This window comes from Heloderma suspectum, chromosome 10 (assembly GCF_057233095.1).
Source record: "Heloderma suspectum isolate Gila_16-S chromosome 10, 16-S_ref, whole genome shotgun sequence".
NCBI lineage: Eukaryota > Metazoa > Chordata > Lepidosauria > Squamata > Helodermatidae > Heloderma > Heloderma suspectum.
Genome location: NC_139467.1, coordinates 43,654,504 through 43,671,733, shown reverse-complemented (window position 1 = coordinate 43,671,733; position 17,230 = coordinate 43,654,504). Strand labels below are relative to the sequence as shown.

The 17,230-nt window shown below is 50.8% G+C and overlaps 1 protein-coding gene across 2 annotated transcripts in view; it reads right to left on the bottom strand.

The window, feature by feature from the left end:
• Positions 1 to 17,230, bottom strand: part of NHSL3 (NHS like 3) — a 56,292-nt gene that overhangs the window by 25,298 nt on the left and 13,764 nt on the right. Inside the window, exon 1 of one of the 2 annotated variants that reach the window (XM_084816121.1) lies at positions 868 to 994. The exons of the other annotated variant lie outside the window; for it this stretch is intronic. Within the exon in view, the coding sequence (XP_084672247.1) occupies positions 868 to 922 (55 nt within the window). The 5' untranslated portion in view covers positions 923 to 994. Of the gene's footprint in view, positions 1 to 867; positions 995 to 17,230 lie in introns of those variants that run through there. 2 annotated transcript variants of the gene reach the window in all.

The following is a 17,230-nucleotide window of genomic DNA, read 5'->3' as shown; positions in this document are numbered from 1 at the left end:
GCCAGCCCAGGACACCCCCACCCCCCTTCCTGGCTCCACCACTGGGCCAGGTTAAAACCCAGGCAGCTTTCATGCTGGCTTCAGCCATACACGCAGGGCGGGGGAGGGGGCCTCCACTCTGCTGAGCCACAGGAAAGGAGAGGTGCGGGGGGGGGGAGCAGCCAAACGGGGGCGGGGGGAGATGCCCCCAGCCAGAAAGAACCGGGCTCCTCCCCAGCCCTATCTCCCCATCGCTGGTTAGGTCGGTAGGTTCCAAGGCCACCGTGCAGCGGCCTGCTGAGTGGCACATGAATGCCTCCCCCCCCCCGCCTTCTTTGCAAAAGCAGTCCGTCGGAACATGGGGTGGGGGGACTACGCCAAATCATCAACACCTCCCTGCCTTTTAATGGTACCCCCAAATGCCCCCCCCGCGGCTAACAGCAGCACCAGCCCTGCGCGGGGGGGCGCGCGTTTGCCCTCAAGTCTCGGGGATCCCAAGGCTTCTTCCAAGTGCGGCTCGCCCAGTTCCGCGCGCAAGTCCCAGGGGGCCTCCTCCCGAGCGAGCCCCCGCCCCCAGACCAGCGGGGCTCCCGAGTAAGCGCGCACGGCAGGCCCGGCCCGGCCCGGCCGCAAAGCCCAGGCGCCCCCGCGGCGGGGAGAGCCCTCGAGGCCCGCGCGACTGCCTCCCGAGCGGCGGCGCGGCGCGGGACCCGCCCGGCAAGCGGCGCGCGCAGGCTGCGGGGCGTCAATCCCGCCGCAGCGCCGCGCGAGCCCTCCTGCGCGGGGGCCCGCGCAGGGAGCTCCGCCGGGGCGGGCCGGAGCCGGCGGCCGCTTCCCCGCCTCCCCGGCTCTCGCGGGCGACTCAAGCCAGCGGCGCGCCCGGCTCACCCTTCTTGAAGAGCGCCAGCAGCGAAGGGAGGTTCCTCCCGAGGAGGACGACCATGGCGCCGCCGAGGCCCCGCTCGCGGCCCGGGCAGCTCGGAGCGGGCGAGCGCTGCTCCTTCGCCGCCGCCCCTCACGCAGCCTCGACGGGGAGCCGCCTCCGCCGCCTGCTCCCGGCCTCCTCCAGCATCGCCTGTCCGCCGCCCTCCCCGGGGCGGGCGGGTGCGGGGACTGGCAGGGAGGCGGCGGAGGCGGACGAGGAGACGCGTCGGGGTCAGAAGCGGCCCGAGGGGGGGGGAGGGGCAGCAAGGGGGGGGCTTGAGGGCAGAGGCTCCGCTCCTCCGAATTCCCCCCTCCCAGAGAACCCAATTCGAAATTGCGGCTGCTTTTATCCCCCGCCGCCGCTTCCCGCGTGATGGGTTTTTCTGTAGGTATAATGAAATGCTCTAGGCCAGGAGAAACTGTTGGACTCCAACTCCCATCAGCCCCAGCCAGCATAGCCAGGGCCAGAGATTATGGGCGTTGTAGTCCCATAGTATCTTAAGGGCCATAGGTTCCCCACCCCTGTCATAAGCTTGAAAATGAAAATGCATTTACAGGCAGGGGGAGTAAGCAGGTATCGTACAGGTTTGGGCCAGCTTCACTCGAACATGCGCCCATCACCTGCTTGTGGGTTTACTGCTGGGTGAACAGAATGCTGGACTAGACGGACCCCGGGTCTAATCCAGCATCAGGGCTCTCCTTACGTTCTTATGACTCAGTTGTGCTGTCACAAATGATGGTGACATTTTCATATCTCCCGGCACCACCTGAAATTTGACTCCATCCCTGTAATCAAGGGCCGGCAAGCATACAATAAATAAGCTGATACACATGTCTGCACGTGTGAATCCATCCACACACTTCAGAAAGCCCAGCATGGCTGCCACCCCCAGTGGAACTGCATTTTCAGAGACAAATTTAACGCTGTGGAATTTTGTGAAAAAGCCAAGGAGTGAGCTTCAGCTGTTCCTCCTCCTGAAGGGGGCACAGCAGGTCCCAGAGTGGAGAAGAGACCACTCCAAGCCCACCTAAGATCCCACAGCTGGGTTCAGGCAGGGAGGAGGAAGAGGAGGCCTGTTGCCCTCCTCGATCGGTTGCCATCAGCTGAGATGGACCTGCTAAACTCGGGAGCCAAGAATGGAGGGGAGGTTTTCCATAACAAGTATGAATAAGTCCAATGTAAAACAGCCTTCCCCAACCTGGTGCCTTGCAAATGTTTTGGACTACAGCTCCCACCAGCTGAGGAACCTTATGACGAAGGTGAAAGAAGAAAGTGCAAAAGCTGGGTTGCAGTTAAACCTCCAAAAACCCAAGATTATGGCAACCAGCTTGATTGATAACTGGCAAATAGAGGGAGAAAACGTGGAGGCAGTGACAGACTTTGTCTTTCTAGGCGCAAAGATTACTGCAGACGCTGACTGCAGCCAGGAAATCAGAAGACGTTTACTTCTTGGGAGGACAGCAATGACAAATCTTGATAAAATAGTTAAGAGCAGAGACATCATACTGACAACAATGGTCCGCATAGTTAAAGCAATGGTGTTCCCCGTAGTAACCTATGGCTGCGAGAGCTGGACCATAAGGAAGGCTGAATGAAGGAAGATAGATGCTTTTGAACTGTGGTGCTGGAGGAAAATTCTGAGAGTGCCTTGGACTGCAAGAAGATCAAACCAGTCCATCCTCCAGGAAATGAAGCCAGACTGCTCACTTGAGGGAATGATATTAAAGGCAAAACTGAAGTACTTTGGCCACATAATGAGAAGACAGGATACCCTGGAGAAGATGCTGATGCTAGGGGAAGTGGAAGGCAAAAGGAAGAGGGGCCGACCAAGGGCAAGATGGATGGGTGATATTCTGGAGGTGACGGACTTGACCTTGGGGGAGCTGGGGGTGGCGACAGCTGACGGGAAGCTCTGGCGTGGTCTGGTCCATGAAGTCCCGAAGAGTCGGAAGCAACTGAACGAATAAACAACAAACAGCTCCACCATCCCTGATCATTGCCCATGCTGTTTGGGGCTGCTCAGAGTTGCCGTCCAAAATATCTGGAGGGCATCAGATTGGGGAAGGCTGACAGAGACACAGCTTAGGTCAGCCACACACCTGGAGGCATCATCAGGTTCTTTGAGCTTCCTGTTGTGACCACAGCACACCCCACACAGATCACTGAACCCTCTCCAAGGTTGGGAAGCTGCTGTCCTTGGGACAGTGTTCCTGAACCTAATGCCTCCAGATGCTTTGGTCTACAGCTCACAGAACCTTTGACCAAACTGGCTGGGGCTGATAGGAGTTGAAGTCCAAAACATCTGGAGCTGGTGGGAGCTGTAGTCCAAAACATTTGCAAGGCACCAGGTTGGGGAAAGCTGTTTTACATTGGGCTTATTCATACTTGTTATGAAAAACCTCCCCTCCATTCTTGACTCCTGGTTTATACTCTTCTGGGGCAGCTTTCAGACAGACAGAATAAGGAAATCAAAACAATGACATCTAAAAGCAGGAGACTAAAAAAAACAAACCTGGTAATCAAGGATGTAAAAGGCCCAGGAAACTAAAAAGATCTTTGCCTGACTCCAAAATGACATTAAGGTAAGCACCAGCAAGCCTCCCTGCAAAGAGCATTCCAAAATGTGGCACCACCACTGAGAAGGCCTTTTCCCTAGTCACAGCAGCGGCACAGTGGGGGCACCCTGTTTTGGCATATGAGAGGATTTTGGAGAGAAAACGAGGGTGTAGGCGGCAGAGAAATGGGAGCTGCAGGGGGCTGCTCAGACAGTGGTAATTGAGGGACTGGCAACTGAGGGTCAGTGCTGGTGCTGGTGGAGATGGCAAGCAAAATGCGGCAGGGTGGGTGGCAAGAGTTTATGTTTGGAAGTTAACTGCTGGTCCTGTTGTTTCCCTCACCCTTCAAAATGGTGATTGCTTTTTAAAATAAAAACATATGCATCTGGGCCCTCAGCATCTGCTGGGGTGAGGGTGTAGAGAGAAGTCCGGCCCCCAAACCATCTAAATTTGACACAACAACCTGAGCTATACAGTAGCGCTACAAAATGATTGATTAAAACAACCTTCCTAACCTGGCACCGTCCAGATGTTGGACTATAGCTCCCATCAGCCCAGCCAGCATGGCTGGGGCTTGTGGGAATTGTAGTCCAATGCATCTGGAGGGCCCTCGGTTAGGGAAGACTGGATTAAAACAACTCTGTCCCATCTTTGTACTCGGAAAGGGCTTCTGAATGGTGCTGTTCCTCCACTTCAGAACCTATGATGTGATATGACTGTCTCCAAACATGTGCAGAGTAATTTCTTTCACCAAAGATCAGTCTCAGACACCAGGTACTAGGAATCCAAAAATGGATATCTATGCATGCACCTTTCTCTTTAGCAATTTACCACAGCTGGGGATGTTTCAGCTTCTGGGGTTTCCTGCATAGGTTTCCTGACTCTCCCAGACTCTACATTTCTCAATCTCTCCCTCCTGCTCCACCTCTCCTCTTGCTCTTGCATTCTTTTCTGAGCAAATTAAGCCCATTCATTGCCAGCTGTCATGGCCCTCCTTTCACCCTTCTGGAGCGCCCCCCACCCCCAGCTGAATATTCATCAGGCCACTTAGAAAGAGAGGATACCCAGGCAGGTCAGGCCCACACCATCTGGCATGCGGCATGAGCTCCCCGCCTTTACACAGCTCCAAGGAAAATGGCAAGGAGCTCTTGCAGCTGCAAGGCCTGGAGACAGAAGGGAAGCTGGCTCATTCTTCTGGAGCAGCAGCCGTCTGGCTGTGTGTGTCCGTCCAAAATGAGGGGCCCAGATCAAGGAGCTAGGACACAGTGGGGTGGAGGGGGAGGGCCCCTCTGCACTTCTGCCAGCATTTCAGTACTGTGCTGGATGAGTTCAGGCACCCCTATTTTCAGGTCTGCATCTTTCATACCTCTCCTCTTGAAGGCCTGCTCTGCATGAGAGAGCAACACTATTAGTTCTGCTAACCACTCACTTTGATTTCCCTCCCCATCCAGCAAGACTCAGCAAGGTCCAAGAGGCCACACTTCAAAGCCCCCTGCCTCCAGAACAACCACATTTAGGTTAATATAATTAGAATGCCATACTGTATTTTATGTTTGTTTTAGGTTAGCCGCCTTGTGAGGGCTTTGCCCTAAAAGGTGACCTAAACAAATTTAAAATAAACCAATACAGAACACTGGGAACGGGTTGCGCTCTGTAACAGAAGTACAACGTGATCCTGTTCAGAGGGTCTCCAGCAACAAAGGACATTAGGCTGCTTTACACAGTACAGGCCAGGGGGTTATGCCGTTCTCCTGAGATGCTTGAAGGGTACACCTGAGAATGTAATGTGTGAATGCGGCAAATGCACATGAGGAAGCCAGGACTGGCTGGGTCCGTATTGAATGCTCGCTGGGTGGCAAGCCCAGCGTTGCGTGACATGGCTTTCAGTTGCCATTCCAGTGGTGCGCAGCTCCAGAGACAACAGGAGCAGGGCCAGAACTACCAGCCTGTTTCAGTGTCAAGCTTAGGAGGGGAGGCATTTCAACCTTTAGAACAGGGGAAGAACTGCACAAAAGCCACCAAACAGTGGTTGGAGAGGAGGAAGAGGGGCCGGCGTGAGGGGTCATGCCCACGCTGGGAAACCCAGATGGCTGCGTTTGGTCCCTGGCAGGAGGTTCTACACCCCTGCTGAAGAACAACCTCTTCCACAAAGACTTTGGTGTAGCTCCTGGGTCCTCATTCCCTATTGAACCCAAGCTTAAGGCGGTGTTGAATTGCATCTGCACATATTTTCAGCCTCTGCTTTCCTCTACTACCAGGGCTGGTGCCAGGTTTGGAGGGCCGCCCAGGACCCTCCAGGTGGGCCCCTTGGCAGTGGTACTGTTCCCCAGGTGGGCCCTGCAGCAGCAGCTGTACCACCACCACCACCGCTCTCCTCCCCCTCCCCTCCATGGTGCCAGTACGGCAAGCACAGCAGCTGCAAAAACAAAGTGGGGGGGAGCAGTCTAGCCAGCATTGCTGCTGCCACCCACCATTTTAATTCCCCCACAATGCCTCTGGAGCCCCGACATAGTGTTGCTCTGGAGCAATGCCTCTCCAATGCCTCTGGAGGGGCTCCAGAGGCATTGTGGGGGAATTAAAATGGCGGGTGCTAGCTAGCTGTAGCCAGTTGGGCTTCAGCACTGAGGGAAGTAGCCAGCCCTGGTGGCTGTAGCTGGCATTTGGGGCCAGCAGCAGGGTAAGCAATGGGCCCCCCAAACCTCCTGATGTCAGGCCTATGCACCCCACTGTTTTGACCATAACCTCCTTGGGGCAGGAGTTGCTGTTGTTGCTGCTTGGGTTTTTTTGGCTTTATATTGCTCTGTAAAAGGTGCACTGGTGGCACTGTGCCACCACTGACGGAACCATGTAAAAGGTTCCAAGGATGGAATAACCACCTTGGCCACTAGACAGAATAATGATTGACCCTGGGTCACACATGGAAGCTCTTGCCTTCTTTCCGACTCTGAGCCACAGATTTTGGGTCTCCAACCCCGAGTGTAGCGTAGCTCAAAGAAATGCAACCAGGACTGGGCCTCTGCTTTGCAAATGCCACTCTGGACTTCTTTGGCAGCCTAAGTGAAGTTATCAAAGGGCACAGGCCAGCAAGCAACCAAAGCCAGCCCCTGGCAGTCTCCAGTTACCTGCTGAGACAACTTTCAGCCAAAATCATTGTTCTCCTGCCATTCAAAAAAGGGTCAGGGGAATCTCGCCTGCTGAGACACTCACACAAAAGGGGAGGTATTCCTGCTCCTGTGGACAACACAGCTCTTAGATGACTCTGACATAATAGGCTCTTTTCCTGCCATAATAGTCTTTAATAGTCCTTAATGTGCCAGATGACCCTTTGCTCAGTGCTGCTCCTCTTTAAATGAGGCCTGCAAACCTGTGGCTTGCTGGATTCTGGAATTGTTTTGGGAGTAGCACCACTCCTTTGTGACATGCACCTTGGTAAGAAAAAGTTTTCATGTTTACCCTCAGGAAGGCTATCAACATGACAGACTTAAAACCGGGTCATTCCCTCTTCTCAATGACCCTGTGAATTGTAGATATATTGGGGGCTGAGGGGAAGATATCTAATAGAGTTATAAGCACCCTTAGCTAAACTACAGGCCCCAGGATTCTTTGGGCCAAACTCTGATAGTGAAAATGGTATAAAATGGATATGTGCCTGTACTGCTGATAAACCAGTAAAAGTATGGGCCACTCTCTCCTCCAAAGGAAATGACCCTGAGGAAGCCATACTGCCTTTTCCCATGCCACTCACAAAAAGAGGGAACAAAACACTTTCATTATAACTCCTTCCCATCTTCTGCAATTCTGTCTCAGACACAGATCAGACACTAGGATATCAAAAGGAAGAGGCAAAACACAGCGCAAGAAGAGTCCCTGATCTTTCCTGCTTTGCTTGCAGCTTCTTGAGCTGCCAGCAACACGTCTGGGCAGAGCGGATGCCTCGTCGAAAACAAATCCTTTTGCCCTAGACTTGCTCATCAGTTCTGACATGACTAAGGCACCTTCAGTTAGCAGCATCATGTTGGCATAGCATAATAGCTAAGCAGATGGGGCTGGGAGCCAGGAAAGCCTAGTTTATGGCCAATAGCCATGCTGGTTGGGAATGATGGGAGCTGCAGTTGTGGAAGGCATCAGGTTGTGGAAAGTGCCATAGTTCAAATAACCTCCTCAGCCATGAGCTCAAGGGGGTTTAATTCCAACACAGTCCTTATGGCCTTATGGCTTAAAACTGACCTGGCTTTCCACTCTGTTCTCCAATGCAAAGGACACAAGGCTTTCACCACGGAGATGCCAAAGTCTAGAGTGGCACCACTCAGCATCCATACAGAACCATGGTCAATGGGGGCTTGCAGTTTTTAACAGAAGTTCATGTGTGCGACTCGAGACTTTTTCTGTCTCTAGGAAACTCACTAGGTGGCCTGACACAAGTCATGTGTCAGGCCTCAGCCTCAGTCTTCCTCATCGGAAGTATCGCCATAATGCAAGCCTACCTTGCAAGGCCATTACTGAGATAACGGATGTGAAGCACTATTTGTGCACTGCCTTAGAGTTTTTGGAGGGAGAGAGAAATACAAATTTCGGACTAGTGAAAATACATTATATCCACACTACATTACAAAGCAGCCTGTAACCTCCACGCCTGTTTCAGGAGAGCAGCATCCCCATTAGTGGTTAAGCCAAAGCAGGAAACACCTCAAAGAGGAGGTCCTTGGTAGCATGGCAATTTGGTGCAACCATTGCTGGTTTTGAGTTATTTTATTTATTTATTTATTTATTTCGTTTCATTTCATTTCTATACCGCCCAATAGCCGAAGCTCTCTGGGCGGTTCACAAAAATATAGTTGCAACATCCTCTGAACTGATCCTGCCAGTGCATTTCGACTTGCGAGCAACGCACCTAGGGATTGACTTGTTCTCTCCCCATGCCGACTGGGCTCACTTGAAACAGCAAAGCCTTCCAGTTGTACTTTATGAAATACAAAATAAAGCAGGTTTGCAGAGAGCCAGTCCCCTGGTTGCCAGTGGTGAGTAAACATGCCTTCCATGAGACAAGGAAAGTAAACTTCATTTTATTTATTTTTATTTTCCATTATTTTTATCCTGCTTTTAACACCAGTTATCAGAGCAGCTTAAGAGGATCAAAAATGCTAACAATAAAACACTCTGAAACATATCAGATAAAAATGGAACAGCATTACAGCCAATATGAAACAGATGGTCTATTAAAACAGCAGATTCAGTGATAAAATGCCTTCTGAAATAGAAAAAGCATTTTCAACACCCATCTGAAAACAGAAAGAAGGCAAGCTTGCCAGATCTCCCCGGAGAGAGAATTCCACAGCTGTGGCGCCACCACTGGGAAGGCTCTCAGTAGGGCCTCCAATGACGATCTTAAGGCTTAGACAGGCTTATACTGAAACTGAAAAAGGGTGTGGTTCTTTTTTATGCCATGGCTGTACAGCCAGGGGGGCTTGTAACAGGACTTGGGCCTGTTTGCAAAGCTGTGCTAAAGCCCAGTCAAATTTGATGAGAGGGGTTGGAATGTAGAGTTCCAGTCCTTTCCCCAGTCATTACTAGGCTGGCCCATTTACATCTGCAAATTGTCCTGATGTTGCAGTCATCATGTGATATACATGCAAGTGTGAACCAGCCAGCTCTTAGACATCACTCCAAAGTGCTTCAAACATGATATTTTACCACAGTATCCGCTCACCCATATGCAACTGTCAGCCATGAAGTGATCAGAAATAAGGCTGCAATCCTATGCAAACTTCTCCAGGAGTAGGTCCCGCTGAATGTTGTAGGATTTACTTCTGAGCAGACATGCACAGGGGTATATACAGATATGAACCAACCCTATAATTCCAGATCACTTTTCTCTCTTGCTCCAGTGATATCCTCATTGTCACCCCTGTCCCCGCTCTTACTCTTCTGACACCCTTTGTTTACTACTTATTATTTATCTCCTGCCAACTGTATGTTTTGAGCTAGAGACAACACAATGCAGTTCCTACCCAGAGGGCTTGCACAGGCCAGCGGGAGGCGAGATCATCCTTGCAACACACACTGCCCTTCTGCACCTGAAAGGGCCACCCTAGATACTCCAAGGCCGGGGGTGGGGATGGGTGTCCCTCCAGATGTTGCTGGGCTGCACCTCCATCATCACTCACCACTGGCCTTGCTCGCCTGGGCTGACAGGGGTTGCAGCCAAACATCTGGAGAGCCAGCCCTGCTCTGAAGGAACATCTTGAGTTCTAATAAGTGCAGGCACTAATTCGCCCCACGTGCCATCTCTTGGGAGGCGTTATTTTCATGCATTCCCATTTACAAGTGTGTGTCATCTAAATGGAGAGTAATTTGGGTTGAGCACACATTGCTGCCTGAACTCTGTAACCCCAGCTCAGCTCCGCAACTCTCCCAGCACATTCCAATTTCACTGCATCACAAAACTCAGACCTGGCTGGCTTGGAGCAACAGCAGGAGATGCCTGGGGCTGAAAACAGCAGCGAACAGAGGAGGAAATGGCAAACATGAGGACAAATGGGCATGAATGAGATCATGGCCACAACGAAAAGTGTGCCAGAAATGATGTATTAATAATGATGAAATCAAGTCGTCTGGGTTGTTTTCGAGATGTTCTTGCGTTGTAGAGAGAGGGCTTCTGCATGATTTCCGAGGAGAAAGCACCGCAAGTACCCCACAAACCAGAACTTCAGCAACCAGGTGACCTATGCAGGTGGCTGGAGGCCACCCTGCTGCCAAGCAGGTTGCACCGTTTCCCTCCCAGCCACCCGCACACCAAAGAGTCACTTTCTCGTTTCTGCTTTTACTGCAACTCATGAGACTGGGGGTCTCTGTCCCGCTCGGGCAGACCTGCCTGCTCTGATCACAACTTCAGCACCTCTGTCCCAACTGGCCTGCTGCCCATGGCAGGGGAACCCCTGAGGTTCAGCCACATGGAATGCAACAGACTGAATCAGCAGGGAACGTTTTTGATGAGGGGGAGTGGATGAAGGCCATGGGAATGAAGGGCTTTGGGGAATAAGGAGACACGGAATCTCAAGCTGCAGGCAGATGGTAGGTTTTCTAGAGTGTTGACCAGGGCTGGCCCTCCCATGAGGCAGGATGAACCCCCTGCCTCAGGCGGCAAATCCCGCATGCCCACCACGAGGAATCCTGATGTCGCCACTGCCCTACGCCTCTCAAAATGAGGCACAGGGCAGGCTGGTGCTCTGGAGAGCTCTGCTGGCCACTGCACTGCAGATGCTGCAGCAGGAAAGCAGCCGCTGCGGCTGTCTGGAATGGCTGCCACCACCACCACCGCCCACCCTGTTCCTTACACCGGGTGAGCCACAGGTGGGTGGCTGCTCTGCAGAGCTGGGCCAGCCGCTTCCCTGCAGTGGCAAAGGCCACAACAAAGAGCACCTGGCGCGGCTCTCCACACAGCCCAGATGCCTTGCTCCGAGGGTTCCTTCTTTAGAGCGAGGCACCGGCAGGGAGGGAACCCTAGAGATCCCCTCTGCTGCTGCATCACAGGCCATTTCCAGGGCCAGCTTCCGTCTAGTGGCTCGCCCTGAAAAAGGACCCCTTAGAGTGAGGCATTGAGGGGAAAGCCGCTGGCAGGGTGGCTCATGCTCTCCCCCGGCAGAGGAGCATGGTGGCAGTGGCTCACACTCCCACCCCCTACCACGGCAGCAGCAGGAGGTCTTCTACTGACTGCCCTGGTGCTGACAGAGGGGTGCTGCTTGTGGTGGGTACGCTCATCCCATTGTTGCTTCTCCTAAAAAGGTTTGGAAAGGTTTTTGTATTACTTCATAAACCTGCACAATCTGTTTCACCAGAGGGGCCAAGGGGCACGGAGAGGGAGGGGATAGAGAGTGTGTGTGTTCACATACCATGGGAAATGAAACCCCTCTCTCAAACCTGTTCCAAGTCTTAAAAACTAGTCTCCCACCTGGTCTATCTCCACAATACTTAAGGCAGGCATCTGGATAGAAGGGGGGGCTCACAGAATTACCCCCCACCCCAGGGATAGTGCTGAGGTGTTATTTCCCACTACCCCACCACAGGCAAAGCCACTTTCAGAACAAAGGTAAGCATGACCTATATTATTGCTCCCCGTTCCTCAATCTATGAGCCAGGACATCCCCTCTGAGCCTCTTCCCCTCCCCCTGCTTAGCTGCCCCCATCGCCCCTTTCCCTGGTGCACGGTGCTTGTTTAATATCAGAGGTGACATATCATTGAGAGCTGTTGTAGCAGCGGGAGAAGCAAACAGCATGGCAGAGCCATTTTCAGTTCTCCCAATGGCTGCTTTTAAGACTCAAAGAAGACCTTTGTGTGAGTGTAAGATTTGAATAGAGGTCATGCTGCTTGGGGAGAAGGTCTGAACTCCCCCGCCCGGATAATTTCCCCAATGGAAAAACCCCCTGCCAAAGCTGCTATTGGCCCTGATTGGGGAAAAAGGCAGGAACCCACATTGCGTGTCCCTCCACCCACGGCTGATAACACGGGGGAGGGGGGAATTAAGGAAATGGCATGGGGGCATGGGTTCATCTCCCCTCCCCCAGCATCATGGCCCTGACTGAAAACCTATGCGTGCACACGCAGTTGTTGTATATTTAAAAAAGACAGTGAGTCGGAGGTCTGCCCATGGATCTCCTGTAGAATTAGCTTAGTCCTCCAGCAACGGTCACACTGGGTGGCCTTGGAAAAGACACTTCTCTCAGCCTCAGCCCCCTGCTGCTATTGTGAATAAATAATAATGGCCCACCTTACAGGACTGTGGTTAGGATTACTGAGATAATGTAGCTGAAATAAAAATAACAAAGAGTCTTGTGGCATCTTAAAGGCTAACACTTCATCAGATGCATGGAGTATTATGGAAAGTTTCAGGTTTTTCATGCAGTGCATGTGGTGGTGGTAGGGGGGAAGAACTGCAAACAGTGAGGTCAGAAGGGAATTCAATGCAGAAAGTACTGATGGTGACAATCACATTATTAGCAGAGGTCACTTACAGTGCAGCTGTTGCTAATAACAAACATCCTGGCCAATTAACACATGCAGCATGATAAAAATCCATTATTCTGATTAAAGCCCCTGGAAATGGAATTAAACCTGCTGATGAATTGTAACGCAGCAGTCTCTCGCTCTAATCTCCCCTTGAAGTTCCTTTGCTTCACAATGGCCACAAGATCTGTGATAGAACATCTTGGGAAGTTTCTGAATATTGCCATTTCTGATGTCAGATTTGTGTCCATTTATTATTTTCTGTAGAGACTGTCCTGTTTGCCCTATGTAGAATGCAGAACAGCATTGCTGACAGAAGGCGCATATATCACAATGGAAGATGAGGAAGTGAACAAGCACCTAATATTGTGGGTGACATTGCTAGGTCCTGTAAGAGGGTTTCCAGAGTAGATATGGGGACAGAGATAGCAACTGGGCTTGTTGCAGGGTCTGCTCCTTGGGTATGTATCCTTATGTAGCTAGTTGTTGCTACTGAGTAGCTGTTACAGGTTGGGGGGCTGTCTGTGAGCAAGTACAGGTTTACCACCCAAGGCCTGTAAGAGGGAAGAGTCATTGTCTAGGATGGCTGATAGATGATACGCTTGAGTAGCTTTAGCTGGGAACTGTAGGTGACAACAAGCAGTGCTCTGTTGTTTTTTCTTCTAGGTCTGTCCAGTAGCAGATTGTTCCTGAGTACGTGTCTTGCTTTGTCAATCTGTTTTTTCACTTTGTGGGTAGCTATTGTAGTCTGAGGAACGCCTGATTGAGATCCTTAAGTTGAGAGTCTCTGTCCAATGAATGTGAACCGATACAGTTGTATCTTAGGGCTTGGTTGGGGACAATGGATGTTGTAATATGTTCTGGTAGTAGCTGGTAGTAGCTGGTAGTAGCTAGAAGCATGTAAGTATATGTAGTGGTCAGTAGGTTTCCCATCGAAGGACGTGCTTATGTGTCTGTTATGTAGTTGTACAGTCATGTCCAGAAAGTCAACCTGTTGCATGGAATGGTGAGAGCTTAGGTTGATGGTGAGCTGAAATTTACTGAAGTTCTCATGGAACTTTGTCAGGGCCTCCTGTCCATGAGTCCAGATAATAATGTCATCAATGTATCTCAGGCAGAGAAGAGGCTTTCGGGGATAGGAGCTGAGAAAGTGTTGTAGAGTGAGAGACTGCTGAGTTAGAATTCCTCAACAGGTTTGATTCTATCAGATGATAGAATCTGATGAACTGCATCCTAGAGGAACTGCAGATGAACTGCATCCTAGAGAAATAAAGGAACTGGCAAAAGAACTCTCAGAACCGCTGTCTATTCTCTTTGAGAAATCCTGGAGGACGGGGGAAGTGCCAGATGATTGGAGGAGGGCTAATGTTGTCCCTATCTTCAAAAAGGGCGAAAAGGAGGAACCTGGGAACTACAGACCAGTCAGTCTGACATCAATCCCTGGGAAAATTCTGGAGCAGATCATAAAGCAATCCATCTGGAAGCACCTTGACAACAATGCAGTGATTACTCGAAGCCAACATGGATTTGTCAAAAACAAGTCCTGCCAGATGAATCTGATCTCATTTTTTGATCAAGTGACCTCCCTTGTGGACCGTGGGAATGCTGTAGACATCATATACCTCGACTTCAACAAAGCTTTCGACAAAGTGCCCCATGATCTCCTGATGAGCAAACTACCTCACAGTGGGCTAGATGAAACAACGATCCGGTGGATCCACAGTTGGCTACAGAATCGGACTCCAAGAGTGCTGATCAATGGGACCTTCTCAAACTGGGGAGAGGTAACGAGTGGGGTACCACAGGGCTCAGTCCTGGGCCCAGTGCTCTTCAACATTTTTATCAATGACTTGGAGGAGGAGGTGCAGGGAATGCTGATCAAATTTGCAGATGACACAAAATTGGGCGGGATAGCGAATACTTTGGAAGACAGAAACAAAATTCAAAGGGATCTGGATAGACTGGAGCGCTGGGCAGAAAACAACAGAATGACATTTAATAGGGACAAATGCCAAGTTCTGCGCCTAGGAAAAAGAAATCAAATGCACAGTTACAAGATGGGGGACACGTGGCTCAACCACACTACAAGCGAGAAGGATCTTGGAATTGTTGTCGATCACAAGCTGAATATGAGCCAACAATGTGATGTGGCTGCAAAAAAGACAAATGCTATCTTGGGCTGCATTCATAGAAGCATAGCTTCCAAATCCCGGGAAGTACTAGTTCCCCTCTACTCAGCACTGGTTAGGCCTCATCTGGAGTACTGTGTCCAGTTCTGAGCACCACACTTTAAGAAGGATGCAGACAAACTGGAGAGGGTTCAGAGGAGGGCAACAAAGATGATCAGGGGACTGGAAACAAAGCCCTATGAAGAGAGACTGGAAGAACTGGGCATGTTTAGCCTTGAGAAGGGAAGACTGAGGGGAGATATGATAGCACTCTTCAAGTACTTGAAAGGTTGTCACAGAGAAGAAGGCCAGGATCTCTTCTTGATCATCCCAGAGTGCAGGACATGGAATAATGGGCTCAAGTTACAGGAAGCCAGATTCTGGCTGAACATCAGGAAAAACTTCCTGATGGTTACAGCAATACGACAATGGAACCAATTCTCTAGGGAGGTGGTGGGCTCTCCCACACTGGAGGCGTTCAAGACGAGGCTGGACAGCCATCTGTCAGGGATGCTCTGACTTGGATTCCTGCATTGAGCAGGGGGTTGGACTCGATGGCCTTGTAGGCCCCTTCCAACCCTACTATTCTATGATTCTATATCACCAGAGCCTTGAATCAGAATAAGGGATTTTTACTACACCATGTGTGTTAATTAGCTTACCTAGTGCCAGGATGTTTGTTACCAGCAACAGCTGCATGATAAATGATCACTGTTTATAATGAGATTTTCACCATCAGTACTTCTGCATTGGATTTCCTCCTGACCTCACTATTTGCAATTCCACCCCACCTCCCAGCACCACCACATTTACCATTTAAAAAACCTGAAACTCTGTAATACTCTGTACATTTGATAAAGTGGACTATCATCCATTGAAGCATGTGCCAGAATGAATGTGTGGGTCTTTAAAGTGCCACACAACTCTTTGTTGTTTTTGCTGAACCAGGTGAAATGCTTTCAACATTTGGAATTGTGCTAACTTTTGAAAAGGAAACCAGACTCTCCAGCCCTAGATACCAGCAACCCCCAAGGCCGCAACTGCTTGGGGGCAAGTTAACAAATTGAGGGAGTCAAGACAAGGGATGGGTTGGCCCAGTCCACATTGATTTGAATGACACAGGCATGCAGGAAAACAGAGGGGCCAGGCAAAAACCAAAATTATTAACAACAACAACAACAACAATGTGGAATTGGCTACCAGAATTGCAAAGACAGCCAGAGAAGGTGGCAGCTTTGGCATATCTTGTTATGCAACACTGCTCTGTAGAAGGAAGGGAAAAAAGCCTCTGTAGCCATAGGTCAGGAGTGGGCAACCTGTGGCCCTCCAGTTTTTTTTGGCTTCCAACTCCCATCAGCCCTAGCCAGCCTAGGCAATGGTGAAGAATGATGGGAGGTGTAAGTCAAAACATCTGGAGGGCCCATGTGGCACAGAAAGCCATGGGCAACCTGTTGCCCCCGGACAGCTTGCCTCTGGCTTCAGGCAAAACGTGCGTTCAGGCAGTTTGCTTGGGAGACGGGCACTGCGGTATTCACACCTGCACCCCAGCCTCCCCCACGTCCACATCATCTCTACACAGTCCTCGCCCTCTGCTCCATGGGTCAGCTCTTCTGCCTACCTGCCCTCACTCCACTCTCAGAAATGCTACCAAACAGGTTTAAGCACAAACACAGTTCCCAGGTTGATCAGGAAGAGCAAGACAGAGAGCGCCGCTGCCGTCATTTCAAAGGGAGTCAAGACAGGGGGGGACTGCCAGCAGCAAGGCCACGTGAGAAGGCAGGTCAGAGCAACAAAGGGGTGCCTGGGGTCAGCACCTAGAGGGAAGCAAGCTCTCCAAGGGGAAGGAGCCCTGGCAGCAACTCCACAAAGGGCACCACTCTTCCTGCTGAGTAAACGCAGAGCCTGTGCACCTGCCTGGTGCCAGCAATCATTTCTGATGCAGATGGGAAGGAGGGGTCACGGCTGTGTCGGACAGGGGTGTTTTCCACATCCGAGAGAGAATGGATGTCCCAGTCCCTTCTCGATCTCTCCATGCCACACAAGCGCAACTCCTGGCAGCTCCACTTGTCCGTGTCTCTCCACCAGGGAGTCATGCGGGGGCGAGGGGGTGTTGGAATTTCTGCAGGAAGGGATAATACTCAAAGAAATGCTCTTGGATATATTCCAGATTGAAATGCCACAAAAAGCAGTGTGTTCCAGCAGCATTTGTTGTTGCTGTTCTTCTACATCTGTCTATATTATAGATGTTCTCCTTGTTGTTGTTCAGTCGTTAAGTCATGTCCGACTCTTCGTGACCCCATGGACCATAGCACGCCAGGCCTTCCTGTCCTAAATGTTCTCCTACATCTGTCTATATTATATAGACACATAACAACAACCCAGAGTATGGCTTTAGTGTGGGTTGTTGTTGAATTGTGCATTGTCATTACATGCACTATGGTTTAACTATAGGTTATTAACCACAGACAAGCCAGGAAGAGAACCCATGGTTTATTGTTGAGTTGTGAACTTTGGATTGTTTGTGGTTGACAACCCATAGTTCCAGTTAAACCATAATGCAGGGTTCGCATGTAACAACTCACAATTCAAAAACAACCCATAC